At 37.1% G+C, this 24,591-nt stretch overlaps 1 protein-coding gene across 21 annotated transcripts in view; it reads left to right on the top strand.

Annotated features, from left to right (window-relative positions):
• The window catches only part of LOC128991727 (coiled-coil domain-containing protein AGAP005037), a 384,196-nt gene that overhangs the window by 320,918 nt on the left and 38,687 nt on the right, over positions 1–24,591 (top strand). For 19 of the 21 annotated variants that reach the window (XM_054414856.1, XM_054414860.1, XM_054414864.1 and 16 more), the window contains one exon: positions 22,219–22,239. The exons of the other annotated variants lie outside the window; for them this stretch is intronic. In XM_054414856.1, coding sequence (XP_054270831.1) covers positions 22,219–22,239 — 21 coding nt within the window. The remainder of the gene's footprint in view (positions 1–22,218; positions 22,240–24,591) is intronic. 21 annotated transcript variants of the gene reach the window in all.

Here is a 24,591-nt window from a genome sequence, read left to right as displayed (position 1 = left end):
AATACACGAGGGCTTGATGGACTGTTTCCTGCGAACAACCTATTCTTCGGCGGCTTTTATTATTTCGTAAATCTCAACCTCATTGCCTCATTTGTTTTAATGTACATTATGTGTAAATATTGTGTTACTTCTCGTCAGTCACTTCCTAATTTAGTAAAAATAACACCTATGAGTAGCCACAGATGGAGCAGTTGAATTCTTTTATCTCCCCAAAGTGATGTCATTAGTAGACCCTTACCAAATTGTGTATTGATTTGTCCCTCAAAGAGTTCATAGGATACTTACTATTTGTCTAATTAAGAGAGGCGTGGTGATACTGTCAACAATCCATCATATTATATTAATAACGAATTTTAATATATTTTAAAATAGCCTATAGATTCTTTTATAAAACTGTAAGTTGGTAATTCTAGAGATGTATGTGCATTTAAAAGAGATTGAGCTTTGCCAACGAAGAAGGAAAAATTAAAACCTGTTTAATAATCCATTATTGTATTACCTATTGACTAATAAACGTCCTGGACTTTATTATTTAACCTAAAACAATAATAATGCCTCGTTAACAAAATTCGACATACAATTCCTTGGATTTAAATCAACATAGGGAAAAAGATCTTTAGCGCGGATCCGTGCGTAGACAGCCAGTATAAGATGGCTTTACCCAAAGTACGATTTTGCAGAACCTAAGTGCTTTTGAATATTACCTTCAACATTTAAATATATCAACAATATCCATCGACAGAAGACACCTAACAAGATATTTCCTCTCTATAACTTGATTCCAAAGCAATAAGGAAGCCATCGGCGTTCCTTAGTACACATTATTGGCTTTTTAACACATTTTACGCTGTTCAATAGTGTCTCAGACGAACCAAGGAAACCCTTTCATGAAGACATCGGATGTCACGTTTACAATATGTCTTATTGACATCATATTGATGTATCATTGACAGTACGATGTCACGGTTAGTTTCATTTCCTCATACTATGTCACGCTTGATTTTCCCCATAAGCCCGTAACACGAGACAGTAACAGTTTAACCTTGGAGATCTACGTGCGTTCAGCTTTGTGTGATTTCGAAAATTCGTAACCAATGTAATTTGATTTGCTGAGCCAGTGGCTTTGTGAGATTTCATTTATGACTCGAACCTAAAAGGGAATTCTCTTTGTGGTGTGTCCTTGGAAGTGTGAAACCGTTCGAAAGAGTTCGTGCTAACCAATTGATAACATTTTGATAATGTAAGGTGATAAAGTACACAAAACTACATAAATTAAGTCGAATACCTCAATTTTCCTAAACACTTAGGAAGAAACTTGGATTAGGATAGGTTAGATTAGAATTAGTATTTTATTTTCTAGAGTTTCCCAAAAGGAATTAGTGTCGTAAACTATCCTTTCCCGACCAACTTAGATGTAAAGGAAATGGAGAGGCAAATTGATTTTGATCATCTAATAAACACGTGTTATCGTGGAAATTCTACATGTAGATTTTTTACTTGTCAATTTAAACTAATGTAGCCAATACTTTTGGCATGCATTGTGTTACATAAACAAAACTGCTACCGCAACATTGTGGCAGTAATATGTGTGTTTAACTAAAAATGTTACCGGTGTTCTATACAACAGTAATTACTCTAATTTCGGATATAATTATAAACGTCACAATGTTAGTTATAGGTTACGCTCGATGCACACAACCTTATTACTATCTTAGCAACATCTTGTTTGTGACGTAGTTTTAGGTTTAAAATAAAATTTGCGATAATTAACATAAAACAGATTTCCATGAAGATTTAAAGAGTTTAACAAAATAATTTCGGAAGAATATTATTGTGCAATGAAAATAGTCTAAAAGTGTGAGGACTGATGCCATGATGCCATGACATTTTGAAGATGTATTTTTTCAGTTGAGGAATAAGAAACAACTTTATTATATTTTTAATTATAATATTTATTTAATTTTGTTTTTTATACGGATTTTGTCTTTTATTTATTTCGACCTTGTTTATTATTTCTCGATCATCCATTTCTCTATCATAAATGAATAAATTATTGAGGATAAACTACAATGTAGACAAAAATAATATTGCAAACAATTAATCTCGACGATATTTAAGTTATCCTCCGACTCCGACAGAGTTCAGAGATCAAGAGAGTCAATAGTCTTGTTAATGGGTAAGGTATTAATCCACCATCGTGACAACTGACAACTACTTTTAACTTATGGTGGTTTCAAAATACCATGACTTTATGTTGTTTGTATATTTGATGTAAACACATTCAACTGATCATTCCTTTCTCTTGTTACAGGTAAGCATTTAGACTACGTGGTGTGGTGAGTAGAACTATGTATGTGTTCCTTGACTTAAGATACATTATTCTCAATTCAGTTCACTGTACGTATACTGTATAGTCCAAAGTATGATATCTTCGAACCTTCCTTACGTTATATTTGATTCGCTTTACTGCATGTTTACAGACAAAAACATAATGTCTCCAAACCTTGTAATTTGACTTTCCTTGTGCACTTTGGTGTAATCTGTTAGTCATAACGCCGCGGGTGAAAGGCCACTGCGCAACCTGCAGACATTTTACCGACTTTCACGCAAATTTGGAGCAGCTTGTCAAACAAACCGATTTCGTGCGGCGGCACTTCCGGTCCAACTTTGTGTTTCCGGTCCGTTAGCGTCGTGGAGGTTCGTGCTGATGATGGACAGGTTACAGGTTACATGGAGATAACCGATGTTAACTAGGTGATGTAACTATAGCAGGACCTCCCATAGGTTAACGAGGGTGAATGACCTTGTAGTAGTTATACCTGAAACGGGAAATGTCTAGCGTGTGTGGGATAAAATTGGCTATAGTGGCATGGGATGTATGTTATAGTACCACAATTTGGGAGGGTAGATTTTTGGGTAGGACTATGGAGGGTTGACATCCCATCGAACCAGCTGTATCTTTCATTCAAATAGAACACAGTAGTGTGCTACTGTCAAAAAGTCCCCTCTTAAGTTTGATTAACTTTGATAAGCATCCTACAAGTTTACAATAACGATGGTGGAAGACTTTGCAGGATTATATTTCGAGTGTTCTATAAAATGGGCTAGAGCTCAAAATGGGTAAAAAAATGGGCTTTCCATCGACTGAGAAGGATATCAGGGGTTGACTTTTTATCCATTCGAAACGGTTGTAGCTAAATTTTCATTCAATAAGAACATTGCTGAATGGCCTGCTCACAAACTATGTAACAACTGTCCAAATTTGTCAACTTAGTTTTCTTACTTCGATCGTGTTGCACGTAAAGATTTCTATACTTTATGTAAGTGCTCCTTACTATTTATCTGTGTTAAAAAAGGGTTTGCACGGTAGAAATCAGTAATTTAAAACACACTCAGGACGCTTTGGTGTTTGAATTCGACGACGTAAATTTAATTCTCCATAAGGATATAACATTTTTCTTTACATAAGAATAATAATAATAAATAGATATCTACTCTCCGCAGTCAAAGCCGCCAGCTATGCGTTTGAAGTCCAGCTTTACTCAATCTTCAAAGAATCTACGTGGAAAAGTAATCAAATGACAGTCATTGATTTTGTTTTCATGTAATAATTTACAAATGAATAAAAGTTTTTCCAATGAAACTGAATTTAAAAAATCAATCTTGTTAGTGATTCGTGATAAGTTGGACAACCGCTTCATATCTACACACGACTTTATCTAACAATTAGTCATCTCAAGTGTCGCACGCACTCACTGACATGACTTAAGAGAGTGAAATGTAACCACTTTGTAGCCAGGTTGCAACTTTCCAATCGTTAAACTTGGCCTTTTATTTGTCTTACTCTCGACCTCTCGATTGTAAAGTAACTCTGCTCTTACCTCACCTCGGCTTTCTTCCGCAGAGCGTGCTGATGAATTACTGGTTTACGCTCGATAAATCTAAATACGTTTGTTTTAACAATTTATACAGTTGTATATGGTATATGGTTACACAAAACGAACGCCCCCTTGCAACGTATACATTATTTGTCGGTTATTAATTATTTTCCAGAAACTTCTTCATCCTTTTGGAGAGTAGCCGTGTGGTTATAATGCCTCTTTAAATTTAAAGGTTGCTCAATATGGATGCTTTTGGTTCCAGATGCATCGCATGTTATTTTCTACAATCTACATAATTTATTGTTGATGATGATACAAAAATTGACATTACATTTTAGCTAAACCGCCTATGGCGTAAAACACACAAACCTCGCCATGCTACTGACTCGGCGGGTTACACATCGGTGTCGCGGATATGATGTCGCCGATATTTTTCGTGTCCGCGACATGCCCCTCGAAAACCAACCTATGTTATCTTATGGAGCTTTACACACCAGTGTCGCGGACACGTTGTCTGCGACTCGTGTCGCAGACGCGTGTCTCGAGCGAACCAACCGGTCGGTGTTTGGACAGACATGTCTCGTGTCTCTTGGGCCCGCGCATGCGCAGAACACGTTTCTAGTAGTTTCGGCGCTGTCACTTGGTCTTGGTACTTCTGTTTTGTTTTGTGAGTTGAGTGGTGGGTTTACTCGAGTGGTGGTTATATTATACTAGAGTCAATGTGAATTGACTGGACAACTGATTATCCTTCCAATAAGGATGGGTCCAGAACTCTCTTCTCACATTTACTCTTCGTCGTCGTCTTCGTCTCCGTAGCATCAGCAGCAACAACACACCATCTTCTTCAGAGGATGACATTATTGAAACTGGTGAAAAACTGAACAGATTCCCTCTCATGTCGCCAGCACGTGTCCCTTCTCCCATGGTTGCATTTTATTACATGTCGCATACATCATGTCCGCGACATCAGAAATATCGGCGACATCATATCCGCGACACCGGTGTGTAACCCGCCTAGGTTGAAAGTTTATCCTGAAAACAAGAATAATAGCCAGAATTATGTATGTGTAAAACAAAGCCATGAATACAAAAACTGTATGACCATTATAACACTTCAAATACAGTGTTCAAAGACGTCCTGCAAACATGTAAAAATGTTATTAACATAACATTATGTCCTGAAAAAGTTAATGATAAGTTAAGTTAATGGTTAACTGCAAGAAAGAACTACGAGGTCCCTACATCCGGTCCTAAGTTTGCCTCAATAATGAAGCATTTTCATTTAATTTCAATGATCTAAAATGTTAACTCACATCTATTCTTGAAGTAAGGACGCATACCAAAATTAACGACGTTCTATAACTACGCAGTTTTTAGGGTATGTTGTCTACTTCAATTAAGTGGGATTTGAGGATACAGTGCGAGTGATTCGCTTGGGTCGGCTAGTTAAAACATATTTTATATGCGAAAGATGTTTTTGTCCATTAGTTTTACAAACTTCCAAAGATCTTAAAATGTAGCCAATTGATCTTCCAAGAATTTTGTAAGTGTATTAGATTATGTTTATGCGATGCCTACAAAAATGCATGAAGGATGAGTGTTGAACAAATTAGACGACATATTTCTTACTTACTAAGATCAACTTGCTCTTTAGTCTGGAACAACCCCATAATAATCCAGAATCTCTACAAAATTTCTGAAGAATATAACAGAATATTGGAAAATTAGCCACACATGGTGTTCCGGAGACTTTTTCCTGTCGTATTGAACACATAATTAATGTTCCGCGGTCGCCGTTTCCCACACAACCCGTCCTAACCAATTGATCACGCGCGTTACACTGTTATCTAACAAGTCTGATCAATATAGAAAGTCATATTGGGGACTGGTGACGAACCTATCACCAGCTGACAGCTGACAGTGCGACAACGACAACGGACACGCACTCGTTATGCCACGCGTGTTGAGTGTTGTGACATACCGGGGGAGGATCTCGTTATGTCGACGTGGGACTTAATTAATTGTTGTGGTTACACAGAATAACGACAAATATGGTTTGCCACCGGGATGATTGTGTGGTACAACTATAGAGTGTGAGTATGTTCCTTAGAGTGAAAATGTGTACAAAACATTAAAACAATTTAAAAAATTAAATGTACAATTTAAAACATTAAAACCCTCTTAGATGATATTTCTAAGTTTGGAGAGCTCCTGTAGTATTTGTTATATGGATAATATTAATCTATCCATCAGCCGAGATTCTCTTCAATCTCTGAACTCTTACAACTTTTTAAACTGCTCCTTTGGGTCAGCATCGTAGGTAGTATTTTACTTTGAGACAGTATTTTAAGCTGAATATAAATTAAATGTAAGTGTATAATGGAGTGAGATGATTAGACGATTTCTTTTTTACTAGCTTAGTTCAATTCTTTAGCCAGGACCAATTATGGATACCTCAATTATCAAGAGCTGCTGGGTCCGGTTTCAAAACATAAAGAACACTGAATTTTCTCAAGTTCACACCTGCGACTTGTTGATTGACCAGATGATCTCTACAACCACTAAGCTTCCCAGTGATCATTAATTTGTGTCTTTTCCTTGACACACAATTTTTAATCCGTCCATAGTTTTAGTGTTTCCGTTGTAAAGCGTATTTCCCTCCTAATATATAGTGTGGTTCTTACATCTCTATGAAAGTTATAGGTTACCATCAATAAAAAAAAATGTTTACCTTAAGGATCACTTTTCTTGATGTAATTATTTTCCCTCGATCTTTTCTCTTCACCCCCTCCCCAGCTTCATCTACAGCCTGTACCGTTGACGGCAGTCAAGTCACTTTCTTGCCCCTGAGGAACGTGTTCTGGACCGAATGTGACGTCATCAATTATTAATAGAGAGCTCGCAGCTGCAACCTGTCATTGATTGTAAATACTGTTCTTATATTCTTGTCACTGTTTGGATACTAACTAATCGCTTTCTCTAAGCTCTAACATTGACTGTAAGTCATTATTGTTGACAACACAATTCACAGTAGTGTGTTAGTTAACCACCCGGTTATCCTATTGGACAAAATGCATATGAGATCCGGATGTCATTTGTCATTTTGGTATAATTTAATGAGGCTGTTTTACAAAATTTTGGTGTTAAATAGTAAAGAGACCAGGGTTAAAAAAATAAAAAAATATACGATTGCCAAGTAAGGTGGAGACGCTTCTTTCACGGATTTATACTCAAATATTAATGAAGAATGAGTTTTGTCAAGACAGATTAGCGAAATGTAAACCCGAGTAGTCGGATCACAAGCCCCGCACTCCAACCTCTAGGCCATCCAAGCCCACTCAAATACCACAGACAAATTTTTTGTAAAGTTTAGTCATGTAATATTTTAGTTAAACTATGCGTGTTGAAATGTTCAAGGCCCAAAATCATCTAAATTAGAGTGTAAAAACTGACTAAATACTCTTCTAGAGTCTATTCTATTATTGACATCACGTAACATAGTCCTTATGAAACTTCAAAACCGCTTGTTGCAGAAGATCCCAGAAAAATAGTTTTAGGCGTTACGAAACAACCTAAAATTTCGTGTAGGACGGTGCTTTGCCGGTTTTTTACGTTAAACCCGTTGACACGTAGGCATTATGCAACTTCAAACTTGAAAGTTCTTACAGATTTCTGAACTAATATAAACGGCAAAAATCATACGCCGCTCCTTGACTTGTGTTTTAAAATTGTAATTTTCGTCATGAATTGAACATTTTTATTACGTATATACAGTATTTTTCGCATATGGTAGGCCTACCCGATAGTTACTTGCGGTTTAACAACACAAGTTATGATATTGTAAAAGTAATTTTTCTTAATAAATAATTTAAAAATCATGTTGACACTGTTAAAGTACCAGATGTTCAAAAAGTGAGGTCCGTAGGGTTCTTAATTAAAAAAATTAACATACCGGTACCTCACTAAATAAATTATGCCTACAATTTCAAAGGTGTTGTTTAATGAACCTTTACAGCGGTAAGAATTATACAAAACGTTGAGATAAGTGGAACAATTTTTTGCTGGGAAAACCTTGAACTTAACATTTGATACGCCTTGTGATTGGACCACGTTGAAATTATTATTTAAAATTTACATTCCGTTTTGTTGAAAACTATTTCATAACTGTATTTTGATTCGCTTAGCCCACCCTAGCTAGAGCTATCGGGCAATATTACATAGACCTGGATACCAAGTCTGTTTTCCCTTCCCTGTAGTGTAGTCTACAGCACTAGTAGAACCACCAGTAGTGCACTTTCTGGATGAGTCCAATTCTAATAGGTCCAGTTCTCACTTCAGTCCAGTTTACAGCATCTACTAAACTAACCCGAGTAGCTTTCTAATCTCCGACTTCTGTATGGTAAACACCTTGCGAGAAACCCTTGGTTTAGCGGGAGAATAGTCAAAAACTCTAAACGACTTAATGACGAGCATTCATTTAACTCTCACATTTACTCGAGAGCTTGGAGTTATGTTCCGTGTAAGGATTTATGATGGAAGGTTTGATTTTATTGTTGTTACGTAACGTAGCCGAATACATTCACTAGGAGAAACGTAAATTTTACGCCATACATCACTTGGATATGTTCCTTATTTGATTTACGCTTTATAGCATTTTTGAGTTATGAATGCTTAAACAATCAAAAAATAGTTTCTCTTCCACATTATACCGTCTGAAAAATCTGTTGGAATAATGAAATTTAAGACCAATTCCATATGGAATTGGTGCAACGATTTGTTAAAAATAATTAATCATAGTTATGTCGACAATCACAGATCATTTAATTGGATTGCTACTGTTGTTTGCTTTCTACTTAACTGAACCTTCCACTTTCACATAAAGGACATTTCAATATAGAAACTGAGTGAAATATTGTGATGAAGATTATTTATGAAGATAAAACCCCGAAAGAGAATCTAAAATGGAGTACTAAATGTAGGCGAACTAAATAACGATATATAGGCACACGTATCAATCAATCGACAACTTTGAGACAAAGTTGAATGATCACGAACGTACAAAGTCATGTTAAGTCTTGACTCAAAAATATTCTAGTTTAATTTTCTATTTATAATATAATGTTATTGCTCGGTTACTAGTCCGTATGTAATACTCTTGCATATCCAGTTTTACATAGGTAGTATATAGATAAATTCCCACACATCACCCCGGGCCGCAGTAGCTGTACACTGCAGTTGCACCACAATAGTGGAAACTTCGCACGTTTTTCTGCTTTGCAGTTGCTGCATTGTTCGCTGCTAACTTTCTTTCATTTATCACTTGATTCTTTCACTGACCTTGTTTTGTTGTAAAACTTACTATATTGTTGTCCTGTCGTTAGTAACAAGGTTTAAATTTTATCCGTAATGTTGCGTGTAGTGTATCATACTACAAAAGTATATCGATCTGGATAAACTTTTAGAACATGTCTCATGTATTTTCTACCAACGGCCAAGGAAACTTGAGTAAACTATACACCCCCTGATTAAATGTTAGTCATCTCGACCACCACATAGAGGTTAACTAAGTTCTTGGAAGAAACATTATTTTCCAGTCTGAAAATATACATAAAACAAAATTGCCTCTTAAACAATTTCTTACACCAAGACTGCCTTCTAAGGTCTCCTTCAATAAAACATGGCTTGGACCGGTCGAGGCCTTTTTAGGTGGAAAGAAAGTTTCCAGAATGAATTGTGTCACAATGAAGTGTAACTTACGACGGGATCCAGTGATATGCATAATACAGGCGCAAGTTGTAGGCAAATAACTTCCTTGTTAAATGTAATGGTGTAGATTGATGGTTAATAGGGTTGTAGGTTTAAATAATAAAATATTGATAAAGTTCCATTACTGATATGTTGGACAGCGAGATGAGTTAGGATTAAAAGACAAAGACAAGACCACATTGTACAACGACAAACGACATCTTTATTAAATGAATAACAAGAGACAACTTCCGTTTTCTACATCACAATCCAAAGGCTTGTACAGTAAAGTTCCATTGAGGCCTAGGCCATAGATTAACCATATGTAATATATATATATAAAGATACATCATTGCCCTCCACTTTAAATAACAAAAATTAATTATTAGGTTAGGCCTACATTTTGTAATATAACAACATTAACACAACCTTTCAGTCATATTCTGAGAAGGTAAATCTTTTAGGTGGCTTAATGACTCTCCCTTTACTTGAGACATTAGGCAATGGAGTGTCTCTCATGTTAAAGCTAGGCCTAGGTGGAGACCAGGGTGATGTTTGGTTGGATTCAGATTGAGTAGCAACAGGGGAACCTCCAGGAGGGATAGGTCTTGGCGGAGTGCTTGGATTTCTAGTAACAGGTTTAGGTGCACTAAGAACTAGTCCTTTCAGGACACTACCAGTAGAAAAACACACTTTCAACTGATTTACATGGACTTTATGTACGGTCCCAGCTGATACCTTGATAATGTACACTGTAGGGCTTATTCTTTTAACTACTCTTCCTATCTGATACTTAACTTTTATACCTTTGGATACAGGTTTGTTAAGATTCACCCACACAAGTTGATTGACTTCATAACATTGAAATTTTTTAGGTAGGCCTATGTTAGTTTTTGACTGGTTTGGCTTAATTATCTTAGTATCCTTCAAATTAAAATTTACTTCCTTTTTTGTTACAGTCAAAGGTGTCCTAGGTACAAAACTCAATAACATAGCCATTGGAGATTTTCCAGTGACAGAAGTGGGGGTAGCTCTGTATGCAAACAGAGATTCAGACAATGACTGCTCTGGTGTTAAGTTTTTGCATTGGGATAATGTCAACTTAGATAGCAAAACTTTGAAAGTTTGTACTGCCCGTTCGGCCTGCCCATTTGACTGAGGTGAATATGGAGGAATGTAAAATAGTTTGATATTCTTCCTGTAGCAAAACTGTTTTAACTCTACTGAACAAAAAGGAGGACCATTATCCGTAACAATTACATTAGGGAAAGAAAATCTAGCAAACACTTCAGCAAGTTTGGACATGATGATATTGTAATCATGTTTACCTTTCAATAAAAAACATTCAATCCATTTTGAATATGCATCACAAAGAATCAAATATTTACAGCCATTGAAATCAAATAAATCAAGATGCACCCGCTCCCAGGCCTTTTTTGGTTTAGGCCATGAGACACGGAACTTGTTGTTGCGTTTGTTTTGTGTGGCTTGACAAACAGTACAAGAAACTACTTTCTTATAAATATCATTATCTAGGGATGGCCACCAAACATACGATCTAGCAAACAGCTTACATCTGGTAATGCCCGGATGACTAAAATGAACTAACTCAAGAGCCTTATCTCTTAGGCTAACTGGTATTACAGTACGACTACCAAAAAATAAACAACCATTGTGTACACTTAAGTTATGCTTGTTTTGTGCGTACACTTGCAATTCCTTTTCAACAGAACGAGGAAAACCCTCAAGTACATATTTAACTACTTTGCATAATGCTTGATCTTTGAGTGTCTCAAGGCTAACTTCTTCAAAGGAAATCAATGGTGTTGACAAGTAAGTGAATAGGCTATCTACTTGATCTTCTACAGAACTAACAGCACTAGGTAGCCTCGATAACGCATCTGCATTAGGAATTAAAGTACCCCTTTTGTGTACAATGTTGTACTGATAGGCTGACAAAATGGTTGCCCAACGTATTAATTTACTTGAAGCTAGTAACGGAATTCTTTTTGTTTCACCAAATAGACTCTTAAGTGGTAAATGATCACTGTAAATGGTGAATTTTCTCCCCCATAAGTATTTATGAAACTTGCGAAGACCAAAAATTACACTCAAAGCTTCCTTTTCAAGTTGGGAATAATTCCTTTGTGCTTGATTAAGGGTAGCTGACTCAAAGGCAATTGGACATTCTTTTCCATTAATTATTTGACTAAGGACGGCCCCTACTCCAAAAGAACTGGAGTCAACTGATAAAATTAGTTCTTTGCTAGGATCATACAAAGTTAACATAGTAGCCTCACTTAAAGCTGTTTTACATTTTGCAAACGCTAAAGCGCATTCAGACGACCAATTCCACTGTTCATCTTTTCTCATTAACTTATGCAAAGGCTCTAATAGGTCCGGACACATATGAACAAAGTTTCTATAGTAGTTGAACATAGACACAAATGATTTCAACTGAGACAGATTTGTAGGAGTTGGCATCGACAAAATTTGTTGTACTTTAGAAGCCGAAGGCGCTTTACCTTTTGCTGACAGTTCAAACCCCAAAAATACTAATGAAGATACAAAAAACTCTGACTTTTCTACGTTAAGTTTTACATTATACTTTTCAAGCTGAGATAACACTTTGTTCAAATTTTCTTGACAATGTTTAAGATCAGTTCCACCTACTAAAATGTCATCTAGATAAGGTGCTGTATGACTCAGATTTGTTAGTATAGACTCAATCACAGATTGAAAAATGGCACATGCCGACGCTAAACCAAAGGGTAGGCGATTGTAACGATACAATCCTTTGATAGTGTTAATTACCAACAGATCTTTACTATTTTCATTTACCTCTAGTTGGAGATAGGCCTGCGATAAGTCTAACCTAGTAAAGACAGTACAGCTAGTAAACTTATTAAAAATATCTTCAGGTATTGGTAAAGGATGCTGGTCAACTCTTAAGCACTTATTCAAAGTTGTCTTAAAATCAACACAAAGCCGGAGATTACCATTTGACTTGGGAACGATTACAATAGGACTCGCCCAGTTAGAATGTGTGACTTTAGTAATGATGCCCTCTTTTTCCAGCCTACTCAATTCAACAGAGACCTCATCTCGCAAAGCATAGGGTACATTATAGGCCTTATGAAAAATAGGATTGGAACCATCTTTTAGATTGACATTTACTTTAAAACTTTCAATGGGTTTATCATTATCTTTAAGTGCAAATACTCTTGGAAAAACCTGCGACAATTTCTTGACAATATTAGCTTTCGAGTTATCAGGAACAGAGTTAACATTAGGCTTACAATTATTCACGTCCCAGATCTTTAAACATTCGTTTGAGTGCTCTAGCTTACAAAGTTTTCCAGTATTAGGTTCCACTTGGGTATCAATGTTACAACAATTAATAAACTTAGGCATAATATTTACAGACCAGTTAGGTGACAGGATATCAAGCCAGTCACGGCCTAAAATTGCATTCCAGCTTACTAGACTATCTGCGACAATAACAGGTAAAGAATGTGAACTACCGACACTTGAGTCACTGACTACGACTTCACATGTACCTAATATATTTAAGTTTTGACCGTTCACTCCCCTAACTTGTCCTATGTATGGATTTAGCTTACCACATAACTGAAGTTTTGATGCAGTCGACTTACTCATTAGACTCACTGCACTACCTGTATCGATTAACCAGTCAATAGAATAACCGTTAACATTAAGACTTACTGTTAAAGGTTTGGAGACAGACATAGTATTACAAGTATTCATATAGCCTACACTTTTGACGGAATAACAAAACTTGGACGTATGCCCCACTTTACCACAATTATGGCACACCCAATCTTTGGCAGGACAATTACTTGGCTGATGTTTTTTGAAACAATGTGAACACCTTTTCTTAGTCTTAGAAAAGTTATTGTTTTTCTTCCGCTCACTGCTAACCGAACCACTGCGATAACTACTCCTAGAACTGACAGAAGTCACTGACTTTGAACGTGGACGACTTGGCCTAAAATTTGTACTGTCCTTGTAACCGGTAGGCCTATTGGATTTTGTCACTAATAGGCTTAAATCATTATTAACATTGCCAGCTATAATATTAGCTGACTGTTCAACAGCTTCCATGTTCTTAATTATAGTGCATGCTTCCTCAAAAGTTAACTTATCTTCTTCTGCCAGAAGCCTACTAACCATTGACGTATTCAACAAGCCAGACACTAGACGATCCCGTAAAGCTTGATCGAAAAATGAGCCGAACTTACAATGATTGGCTAAAGTTTTTATCTCGGTAATATAATCAGATATGGACTCACCAACATGCTGCTTTCGATTATGAAAAGCATACCTCTCCGCTATCGTCTTCTTAACCTTAGCATACTTCGACTTCAGAGAATCCACACACTGTTTATAAGTAGCTTTTGAAAATTCAACTGGAGCAAGGAGACACTTTAAGTCTGAATAAATAGTTGGACTTAGGTTGACACACAAATGACTTTTCTTCAAACCATCATCGTCTATCTTCTCAATGCTGAAGAAGAATTCTAACCTTTCGACGTACTGACTAAAGTCTTCAAGTCCCGGATCAAACGATGGTGCTTTAGACATCTTTCACCAGTTAAAAAAATAGACATTTAAGTAATTAATATTACACTATCCCATCCTCGTCGCCAATGATATGTTGGACAGCGAGATGAGTTAGGATTAAAAGACAAAGACAAGACCACATTGTACAACGACAAACGACATCTTTATTAAATGAATAACAAGAGACAACTTCCGTTTTCTACATCACAATCCAAAGGCTTGTACAGTAAAGTTCCATTGAGGCCTAGGCCATAGATTAACCATATGTAATATATATATATAAAGATACATCAATTACGTCTGCGTGATAAACTGTGAAATCAAGCCTTTTTGTCATTTGTTCACGTTTCGGTGTCCCAGCCACTCAAACTTTATGACTTAAGTTGATTCTTGAACTGAACGGCTCACCCTTTGCGCCACTCAAAATGTTCCACAGGCCTTAGAGCCTCGTGTCAACGAACAAATTCTAAGTTGAAACAGAGCGCCATAATTTGTGTGATTTTCCACCTCTATAATATGTAACCTCATATTTATGTTAGTACAACAACATTACCTAAAACATGAACTAAAATGTATTTACATTAAAGAGCTCTACAGAGTATAGATATGCGTTTTGATTCCTAATACAAACTTTGTTGAGAAGGATAGCATCAGAGACTGAGTTACGCGGAGGAGTAAAACCTGGATCGGGATTCATTTAATCTAAAAAAGGAAAAAGTAGTACAAACAGTCAGCCTATGTATGTTGTGTTGAAGTAGTTTCATTGAAGAAAGCAACTTGGGTCTTGCAAATACAGTACGCAGCGTTACATTTTCCTCTTCCCTATAACAATAACCAACCCAAAGAAACCATATAAAGTAGGCCCTATCTCTAATACTTGTTGAGCATCGAATTCAGTACCAAGTCAGCAATTTTAATCGCATCCAAGTATTTTATCACTCTAAATGCAGTCTCCAACTACAAGACAAGAAACACATTATCTAATGTACGGTTTACCAATCTAACTTGTCACTTCGTTAAGCAATAGAAAGGCGGAAAACAATTAGTCCGTGTAAGTTATGTTGTTCTACATGAACTGATTCGCACATGTGACGCGTACAAGTGTTCAGGTGTTCAATATTCTGTACAGTTCAGCTCGATCAATCAACTTGACAGAACCACAATTATTGTCAAGTTGCTACGGCCATGAGGAAGGCGATCATTGCATTGTAATCTTAATCTTGAAGTTGCATGTGTCATCGGCTTCCCTTGCTTTTAATAGGTTCTATAAATGGTGGTAGTATGTTTATTTGTTGTTGGGTTATATTATTGAGTACATATACTATAAATTATTGTATATAGTCAATGGTTGTATGTGGTTATTTGTGTTTGTAGATTGTCAAAAAACAAGGGTTTGATCTGTTTTATTATGAACACGTTAAATGCGCCATTCTCATATAAAATCCACAGAAAAAGCCTCAGTAATGATGGATTTTTAGGTTTGCTTATTTTTGTACATAGATTGTTGAACTTGCTTTACGTTCATGCTTTCAGATTGACGTCTGTTACACTTGTACATGTTCTATTAGACTTTGTCGAAAACGTAGTATACATAATTTGTTATCGTAGGATACTGCACTCCTTTATAGGAGTATTTTATGGTCATCCTGCTTATTAAATGTGCTTATTAAATGTATAGATAGCGTTTGGTATTCCTAAATTGTTTGCATTAGTTAATCAGGAGGAGCTTTTAAACTGTTTCCATCCTATTAAACAACCTCGCTCGAACAAGAAGTGCAAGTAATTGACAACATCGAGACGAATAATATACTAAGTAGTAAGTAAAGCTAATCTAATAAAAAATTATAATGTTCGTGCTCAACGGCCCTGCAACAATATTGTAAAAGGCTATAAAATAATTCCCCGTTTAAAATACATGGGTGACTTGAGATGTACGTGAAAGATTGTGACAATTGTCTGGGATTTCCTACTTCTCTGTAGACTTTGTTCAGCCACTCGAAATCCAATCGAACATAGATTCTGTGAACGTTGGTGAAGTGTCTCCAAAGCCGATTAAGTCTTAATTGACCCGCAGTCAACTGTCGAGATTTAATTGGTCTGAGAAACTCTTGTCAGTCCCTAGAGAAACTGACTTATTCAATCTTTACCTAAGTCGAATAGGCTGCGGATAAGAGTGTGCATCATTAAGTTTGTGAGGAAATTATACTTTGGCGTATCTTTTGAAATTTTTTTTACACAGAGTGATAAGGAGTAGCTATGTAAATATTTCGTAGAACCAGAACACACTTTATTAGATAATAGTTAATTACTGTCATGATTCGTAATCGGTATGGATACCAGTAGCTTTGTCATTGTCCGGTATTTTTCCTAGGACACTAGGCACGAGCCTGGGATTGTTTTTCACATTACTTCAGGCTAGACGTAGGGGTTGCGGCATTATCACTTAGATAAAATCCATTGCTGATTTGGCGGGATTTGAACCCAGGGCTCCAGGGACCAGCTCGATCCCCAGTAGAACGTATATTAGTGAGCAAATAGATTGCTATTCCGGTACTCAGGTAGATACTAAAGGGAGTATGTTTAATCTATGGTACTTCTTTGGATGAGTTAATGAACTCAAGATACCCTACGAAGTGACCATAGAGGATTGTAACTACTGCGTAAATTTTCTTCGGGAATCATTAATCATCGAACGGCTCGTAAAAACAGCAATATAACTTTTGAGCAGAACTGTGTCTGGTTCCTAAATCTATTCTTCTTAAACTCGCCACAACTTCAACATGAATGCACTACGTATCTACTAGTGCGCTGGACATCTACTAGTGCGCTAGGGGGCGCGCAGGATCGCGTCCTCGTCCTGAATCGACCAAGTTGTACGTCCTAACGAGGATCGCCATAAACAAAACGTTTAATCCAAGTTGTCCGATGGGCGGGGTTGTGTAATGTGTGAAAGTTGACCCGAGATGTCCGCGCCCTTGCTCCCGTTGTCGCCGCACTGCGGTGCGTGTAAATGTATCAAGGTGACCCGAGGATGAGGCGCGTGCAGAGATGAGGCCGACTTGCTAAAATGCTAAACCACGCTGATACACCCAGTTTGACCTCAGATAGTGCATAAATGTTCGTTGATTTTGGAATAGCGCCATATGCCAATCCGCGTCAAGTTAAACTTCAAGGTTGCGAATTGAAGCCAAAAAGGTTTTGGTGACAAGGAGATTTCGTTTGGAATCATGAGAAAACTCAGTAGCTTGTTGATGGTTTGAAACCAGACCTAACTTACTGTCCTTGTTTTGGTTTTACATTTATGACTAAGAACAGTTGTTTCTTTGTCCAAGATTATTACATATCGTGTATAAAGATACAACTAACTGATTTTAGTCAGTAACAAAGCTCACCGATCATCCACTCCATTCCAAATTTATATTCAGCTAAAAATACGTACACAAAAGACGTCGTTGTCAAGTAAAAGTGAAACCTGCAATGATCACTCAAAAGATACATTGGTAAACTACTTGTTGAGGTGGTACATGATACCTTAGAGAAACTGCATGATCAAAATGTAAATTATACCATACAAAATGTTTTTGGTTGATAGCCAGATTTTTAATTAAATTTCTATCGGGAATACCAGAAACGGGAGAAAAGATCGTAAAACGCGTTTTGATCCGGGTTTCAAAACTACGCCAGCGCCTTTCTACAAGTTTGAGCCCACATGCGACACGAGTGAGCGACTAACAATGTCAGCCATGTAAATCCATGTAGCTTCTAGATAGGTGTGTCTACAGTCCAGCTGCATGGTGCAATATAACAGCTAAGCCAGAAGTCAAGAGGTCAGCTGTTGGCCTAGTGTCGCTGAGTTACTCAGTCAACTGTGAAGACCTCTGGGACTGCTGATTGTTCCGGGTCTAATCACTAGGTAGCTTATCAAGACGTGCTTCTAAGATCGGTTACATAATTGTATATGAAAGCATTGTAGCTACAGGAACTTGGAAAAGTGTTGTGTTAGTTTGGCGCCGCAGCTCGTTACTGTTGTACAGTATTTCATTCATGTATGCTTATTTGTTTATGAATTTTCTTAATTAATATATTTACTTTATGTGTTTTGTTCATCTTCGCCATTGACACTTTTAGGTTAGTCTGTAAGGTAACTGTCCAACCCCTGGTCTTGTTTCCAATGCCGACCTTTCGTTGGATAGCGTAGTTGAAATCTTAATATCCTAGTGACATCTGGGTTCAAAATCGCTCTCACTTGTAATCAAACCGGCAAGTACGAGTATTGTATGCAATTAAAATAAAGTTTTTTTTACTCTGCGTTGTAATTTGCTGAATTCCCAAGAATTTCCGCATGGTATCAATTATTGTGCTCTCGAAATTCTTAGTCGTGTTGAGAAAACTAGTAGGCGAGTGTTCCAGTAGAACTGTTGTCCAGCACTTATTACTGGCAGAGTTATAGTGCATAGTTTCTAAACTATTTCCTAGATGTACCCCTCCCTTTCTAGGGGTTTGTGTACAACTTAGGCCGAATACAAAATAGTTAGGGAGTATAAAGTAAGTAATTATTGATCGCACATTGCCATAGGAACTCTTCTCTATTGTAAGTTTTACCAGTCGATGTACAAATTCTCACTCAGTCTCAACTCCGAATGTCACTTAAGAGGACACAGTTTTGGTGACGCAACAGACTGACATTTCCTGCGAGTTTTTGCGCCAGACCTCGCTCCGCATGCGCGAGTTATTGCCTGTTAGCTACATCAGATCACCAGAAAAGGCCTCTCGTAATGAGGACGTTTAGCGTCATCACCGATGTGCATCAGTAACGTGAGATGCCTCTAAACTAATTTAAACTAAATTACGAAACTACACTTTGTATCCACGCTTCTCCGAACGGTTTATAAGTTTGTTGTTGGACACTGTGCTGTGTGTTGGTTTCTTACTCACTTTCTGTTAATTGATTAGCGTTGTTGCATTTTTGTAATTCGCTGATATGTTTAGTTGACTGACCGAAAAACCCTTCAACAATTATTCAACCCACATATGTTACAGCTTAAATCATGCAAATTAAAACTTGAAACAACCTAAAAATGCACTAACAAGGGGACGTGTTGACATAAATGCTCTTCACTTGGTCTTCGGGATGATGTTCATGTCGTTGAGTTTGTCCTGAAGATGGATTAGGGTTGCTACAACTAATCCGAAACTTTGGCCAGTATCTTCGCCAATTCAACAACACAGTCATCCTGGGAAGACAACGAATCGACAGTGTACTTTGACCGCGGATGCCTGCCATCTAGATTTAAAACCTTCATGATCAATTTAAATCTTGCAAGATAGGCTTCAACGGTCAACTGCATTGACGAAAATTTCCGTTCGAGTGTGTCGTTGAATTAGTTAAATGCTTATAGATTTAGTTAGGTCGACGTTGGTTTACGAAAATATACTACCGTATTCCCACTGTATGAAATACAACAGTATTTCCAACTCAAACTACAGGAGTCACGACGTTCTTTAGGTAAACTGTAGAAGATCTTAAAGCCTGTTACCATTTGATTGATTGATCATTAAAGTTAATGTTCGTTCAGTTATGGTCTGGCGACACTATACAGTAGTAGTGTTTTGCAGTCCATTTTATCACTTAAACCTCTATGAAACTCAGGAATACACCGAGTATTAACGTAAGGACTCATAACTGCGGTAGAAAGTGGTGCGAAGACCAGATATCGCATATGAGATGTTGCACAATGCCTATCGCAGTATCTCAGCATCACAGTATTGGTACTGCCTCGGTTATCTGTGACATTAACGTCTTCGCCACTTTATCACTGGATCTGCTGCCTGTTGGCTTTCAGCACATTTATAAGTCAACAGCTGTGCGACGATGTGGTTGTATATGTAGTACGTTATGGTCTATCGGTGCTGGATAGTGGACAAGTCATGTTGCAAGTGATAAGATAGTGTCCTTAGCCTTAGGTTAGGTTATTAGGTAGACTAGTTGTCTTCAGGTTGGTAGTTGTTGATCCTAGGAACTTAAAACTTATAAGAATACCGGTAACTTATAAGAACTTTTATAGATTGCAATCCCAGGTAGTTGCCCCTTAGGTATGTTGTTGTAGATTGATCTCAGGTTGTTAAATTGTATTCCTTTCTCAACTCTATGACGACTTAAGTTTGTAAACTAAGGAATATCCATCTTTTGGTGAAATTCTTCGAATGGACAGTTTGCATGATAGCCAAAGACAATTTTTGGTTCAGCTTACTGTCAGCCTAACTACTGATTTGAGCTCAAGTCTTTTTTTCTTAGAGCCTCTAAACTGATCTGGCTATCCCCTGAATGTTAGTTGAACACAATATGCATTTTCCCATCCATATAAACAATAAATAGTACGATTGCTGAAGGTTGGTCAAATAATTTGGTAGTGTGTTAAAAGTAATGTGTCAAATAATTTGGATAGACGGTGTTTAAGAACATGTGACTGTACTCAAGATTCAAGAACCCTGTAGATTTGGAAGATGTCTTTACATGTTTTGTCACGTAGAGTGGATTACTAATTAATGCGAACTAATTCATTACGTTTCTTGTCTGTTCAAGTAAGACCACGGGAAAATTCTCTGCTTTTATGCTGACTTGCCATGACTGTTGGTGGATACACGTTAACGCTATCCAACTTCACAAAATCCATCCAACTCGTTAAAAACATTTAGAAATTATCAGTACCATAAGACTCCTGATGATTTTTGCACATATTTACAGAATCAACCATCTTTTAGACAATCGTCACCCTGCAATCCATCATCAACATCAACATTCTCAACTTGAACTACACTACCTGTGTTGCATTGACAGCTCTTTAAAGAGGGATAAACTTGAATGGATGAATGCGGAAATATTTGTATTCTCTGATAAATGGTTCAGACAGGAAATGATTACTTGCAAGTACAGTAGCAAATGGAATTCGAGTTACTTTCGCTGCCGAAAGTGACAATGGAACCCGCCAAACTTTCATCTGATAACCGCCCAAATACATGGCTGGGCACCGCTGGCGCGAATAACTTGTTTACGTTTATAATTAGAGGAAATAACAATCGCAACCAGCGAAACGGTTACGGTTACGGCGGGAATGTTTCTGAATGACTTTGCTGCTCCGTATAAGGTGTTGTTGATATTCAGAGATTATTGGTAATAGCCTTGTAAAGCCTTGTTATAACAGTATGATCGATACAGGCGGGCAACTGTGACTACAGAAGTATATTTGTTCTAATCTTTAGTCTTGGGTTGATTAAACCCATTACCCGTGCAGCACTATAACGAATGTTCGATAGGTCGATATATCGCCAAGTACCCGGTCCCGGATCCTCCTTCTGGTCGACCTTGGTGTGGGATTGTTTCGCTTCCATTTTAATTTCACCGATTGCTTGTGCAGATTATGAGAAGTACAATGAATTGTTTATATTGAAAACAGGTATATTATTTCATTGTTAAAGATCATACACAATTAAGTCATGAGTCAAATTTTACTACTATGTTGTATTAGCAAACATCAAGAGGTGATTTTTTATAGCAATATCAAAGGAAAAGGAATTAGTTGTTTATATGTGATCAAAGGATGAAGATTTTGGTAGTTGAATTTGTCGAAGAGGGTGTTTGATCAGGTAAAATAAGTTGTTGATTTTCTGTTATAAATAAATATGGATTACTGGTTTATTTTAATTTTATTATTTTTGCTACTGTCTTAGTTATAATTCTGTAACTTTATTTAGTGAGGAAAACTTGCTTTATTTTCTGAACATCTATATTTTGAACACACCCAATACAAATCATATGGTACAATCTTGTTGGATACTAGTAACCGGTTTCCAAAAGTAATTCAATTTGTGATATTTGCGGAAAATGGTTAATTTGAATACAACCATCAGTGATCAAGCTCAACACAAGTCTTGGGGCCAAACGGGAGTTAATGTTATGTGAGAAAAATATTCGTTCAACAATAATCAAGTGTTAATTGCTGTTTTACAGGTTGCGCGCATTAAGGGCTTTGTAAGTATCGTTTGTCAACCAACAATAACAAAAATAACTCTCCACCTATTTACCATGTCACGAACACAATCACAATGTAATGCGAACCTTCACAAGTTTGACCACTATGTCACTCGCACCTAGATAACCCTCACTGTACAACCTGGTCACTGGTGGCTTATCCAGGAACACCAGTTTTCCATCTCACCACGATATTAACCACCCTCCCCATATCTCAATGTATACAGTGTTGTGTGTGCATGCGATTTCGTTCGCTGAACCTTTGATTCAAATTTATCAACAAGTCATAAGCAATCACTTACGCGTTGTTCTTATGCATTTCACTATGTTACTTATTTTTTATCTGTTGATGAATAAAATTACAGGATTGAAAAATTGTTTAATTTTCTTTATCTATTGAGAAATGTGCAATCATTGTACGAAAGACCTATCAGAAACTGTCATGTTTTTAGGATACAACACATATTGTAGATCAGAAGTGTATATTTTACACTTAAAGTTCTTCATATTTTATTTACCTTTGTAAATATATAAGCTTTGTGTGTTTCCAAAGTGTAATCTTTCTTACAATTCTTGTCAACGTCTAAATCGAATACCTTGGAAATTATCCCCCATTATGAACTGATCCCTTTCCATCCCCGATTCCCAGATAAATCCTATAATCGAGTTGAATATCCCCAATACGAACAAAATTTCTCCGAGAGAGGCTAGGTTTGATTCTTCGTGGGTGACCGATTTCCTAATGTATTTTACAAATGAGATCAGCTTACGCAAGGTGACGCGCCCGGGCGTGGCTCTCCCAAATGTTGTCTGCTGCCCGCGTAAATTTGACCAAATGTCGTCTGCTGCCCGCGTAAATTTGACCGCCCGTCCATCCATCTTGGAGATTTATTTCTCTTTTACTTCACGAAAAATCGAGACCTCGTGAAGAATTGGCTTTCGAAATTATTACTAAACTAATGAAAGTGGGTCCGATTTAAACCGGCGTTATGGTTATGCAATTTCAATTAATCTGCTATTTACATCTTTGGAACACGGTTGATCCTTGATCTCACTATGTAGTTCAGTGTTTGCTACATTTTTTCATAGGATTATTCTTGATTAAAATGCGTAGACGTTACTGGCCACTACCAATGAATACAAGTATTCATTGCCACTACACAAGAAGAAATATACTGTTAAGGAATATTTGAAGAAGCTTGACAAAGAGAAGTTAAAAGTTCTTTACCCATGTAGCACAGATGGTTGGGCCAACGTTGGCCAACTGTGGGACAGTTGGTCGATGGTTGGTTGGAGCTTCCACAACCAACCAACCGTTGTCCAACTGTATATCTCGTAGTTCGGCCAACCAATATTTACGAAATGCGTCGGGGCGCTCTACCATGGACCTCTAGGTCTCGACCTAGTGGAACCCAGGTGGAGTGACGCTTAAACAAGCAGCCGGAATCCCTGGTTAGGATTGAGGGGCAACCCTCCTTCCGAAGGGTCTGCTTCGGCAGCCGGCGAGCCTGATGACCTTAAGTCATCCGCCCATGATGTGCTAAAAGTTGATGCGTAAGCTTCGGCCTACATCATGGGGCCCGGGTATGTCCTAAAGGATAGGTACCGGGTATGCAGTCAGGGGGCTTCGGCTCTCATGACAAAACGAAATGGAAATGGAACCAATATTTACAACTGTGGACCAACATTGGTTCATTGTTAATGAAATACATTAATATGCATTGCTGGGTATCATACATCAAGCCAACCGTTGTCCAACCATTTTTCACTCCGTTGGACCAACAAAAGATACTTTTGTTGGACCAACGATGGTCCATAGTTGAGTTTACACGACTTTCATTCTCTGGGTCTAGCTTTCACAACATAATTATAATAAAATATCTGGTTTTACAATACCTTTATCAGTTCCAAAAGTTTTTGGAACTGATAAAGGTATTGTAAAACCAGATATTTTATATATTACAGTTCCGGGGCTACAACAATGAATTTTAATAATTATAACAATGCAAATATTTTTTAAATTAATATTCTTTTACTTATTTGCAACAATTTAAGGGGAAAGAGTAATTAATCATATAACAGGCAATTATAATAGCATTAATAATCTAACGGTAATTAATTAATCTATATTCAAATACCAGTATCCTCTCTAACTCCAAAAAAAAAAAAAAAAAAAAAAAAAACTACTTATGATGCCTTAACAGATTAGCAGAATCATATTATACTGTGTAGTATCAAAAATGTTTGAAGTATTGCGACCATTGCAACTGTCGGCTACTCTTTCACCACTTGAAAACTCTCTATATCAACAATCACAGATAGCTCAGTGGTAAAGTAAGAGGCTCATAAGTC

The sequence above is a fragment of the Macrosteles quadrilineatus genome, unplaced genomic scaffold, assembly GCF_028750875.1.
Source record: "Macrosteles quadrilineatus isolate MER2022 unplaced genomic scaffold, UCM_ALF_1.0 Scaffold_4__1_contigs__length_99947679, whole genome shotgun sequence".
Lineage (NCBI taxonomy): Eukaryota > Metazoa > Arthropoda > Insecta > Hemiptera > Cicadellidae > Macrosteles > Macrosteles quadrilineatus.
This window is presented reverse-complemented; position numbering and strand designations above follow the sequence as displayed.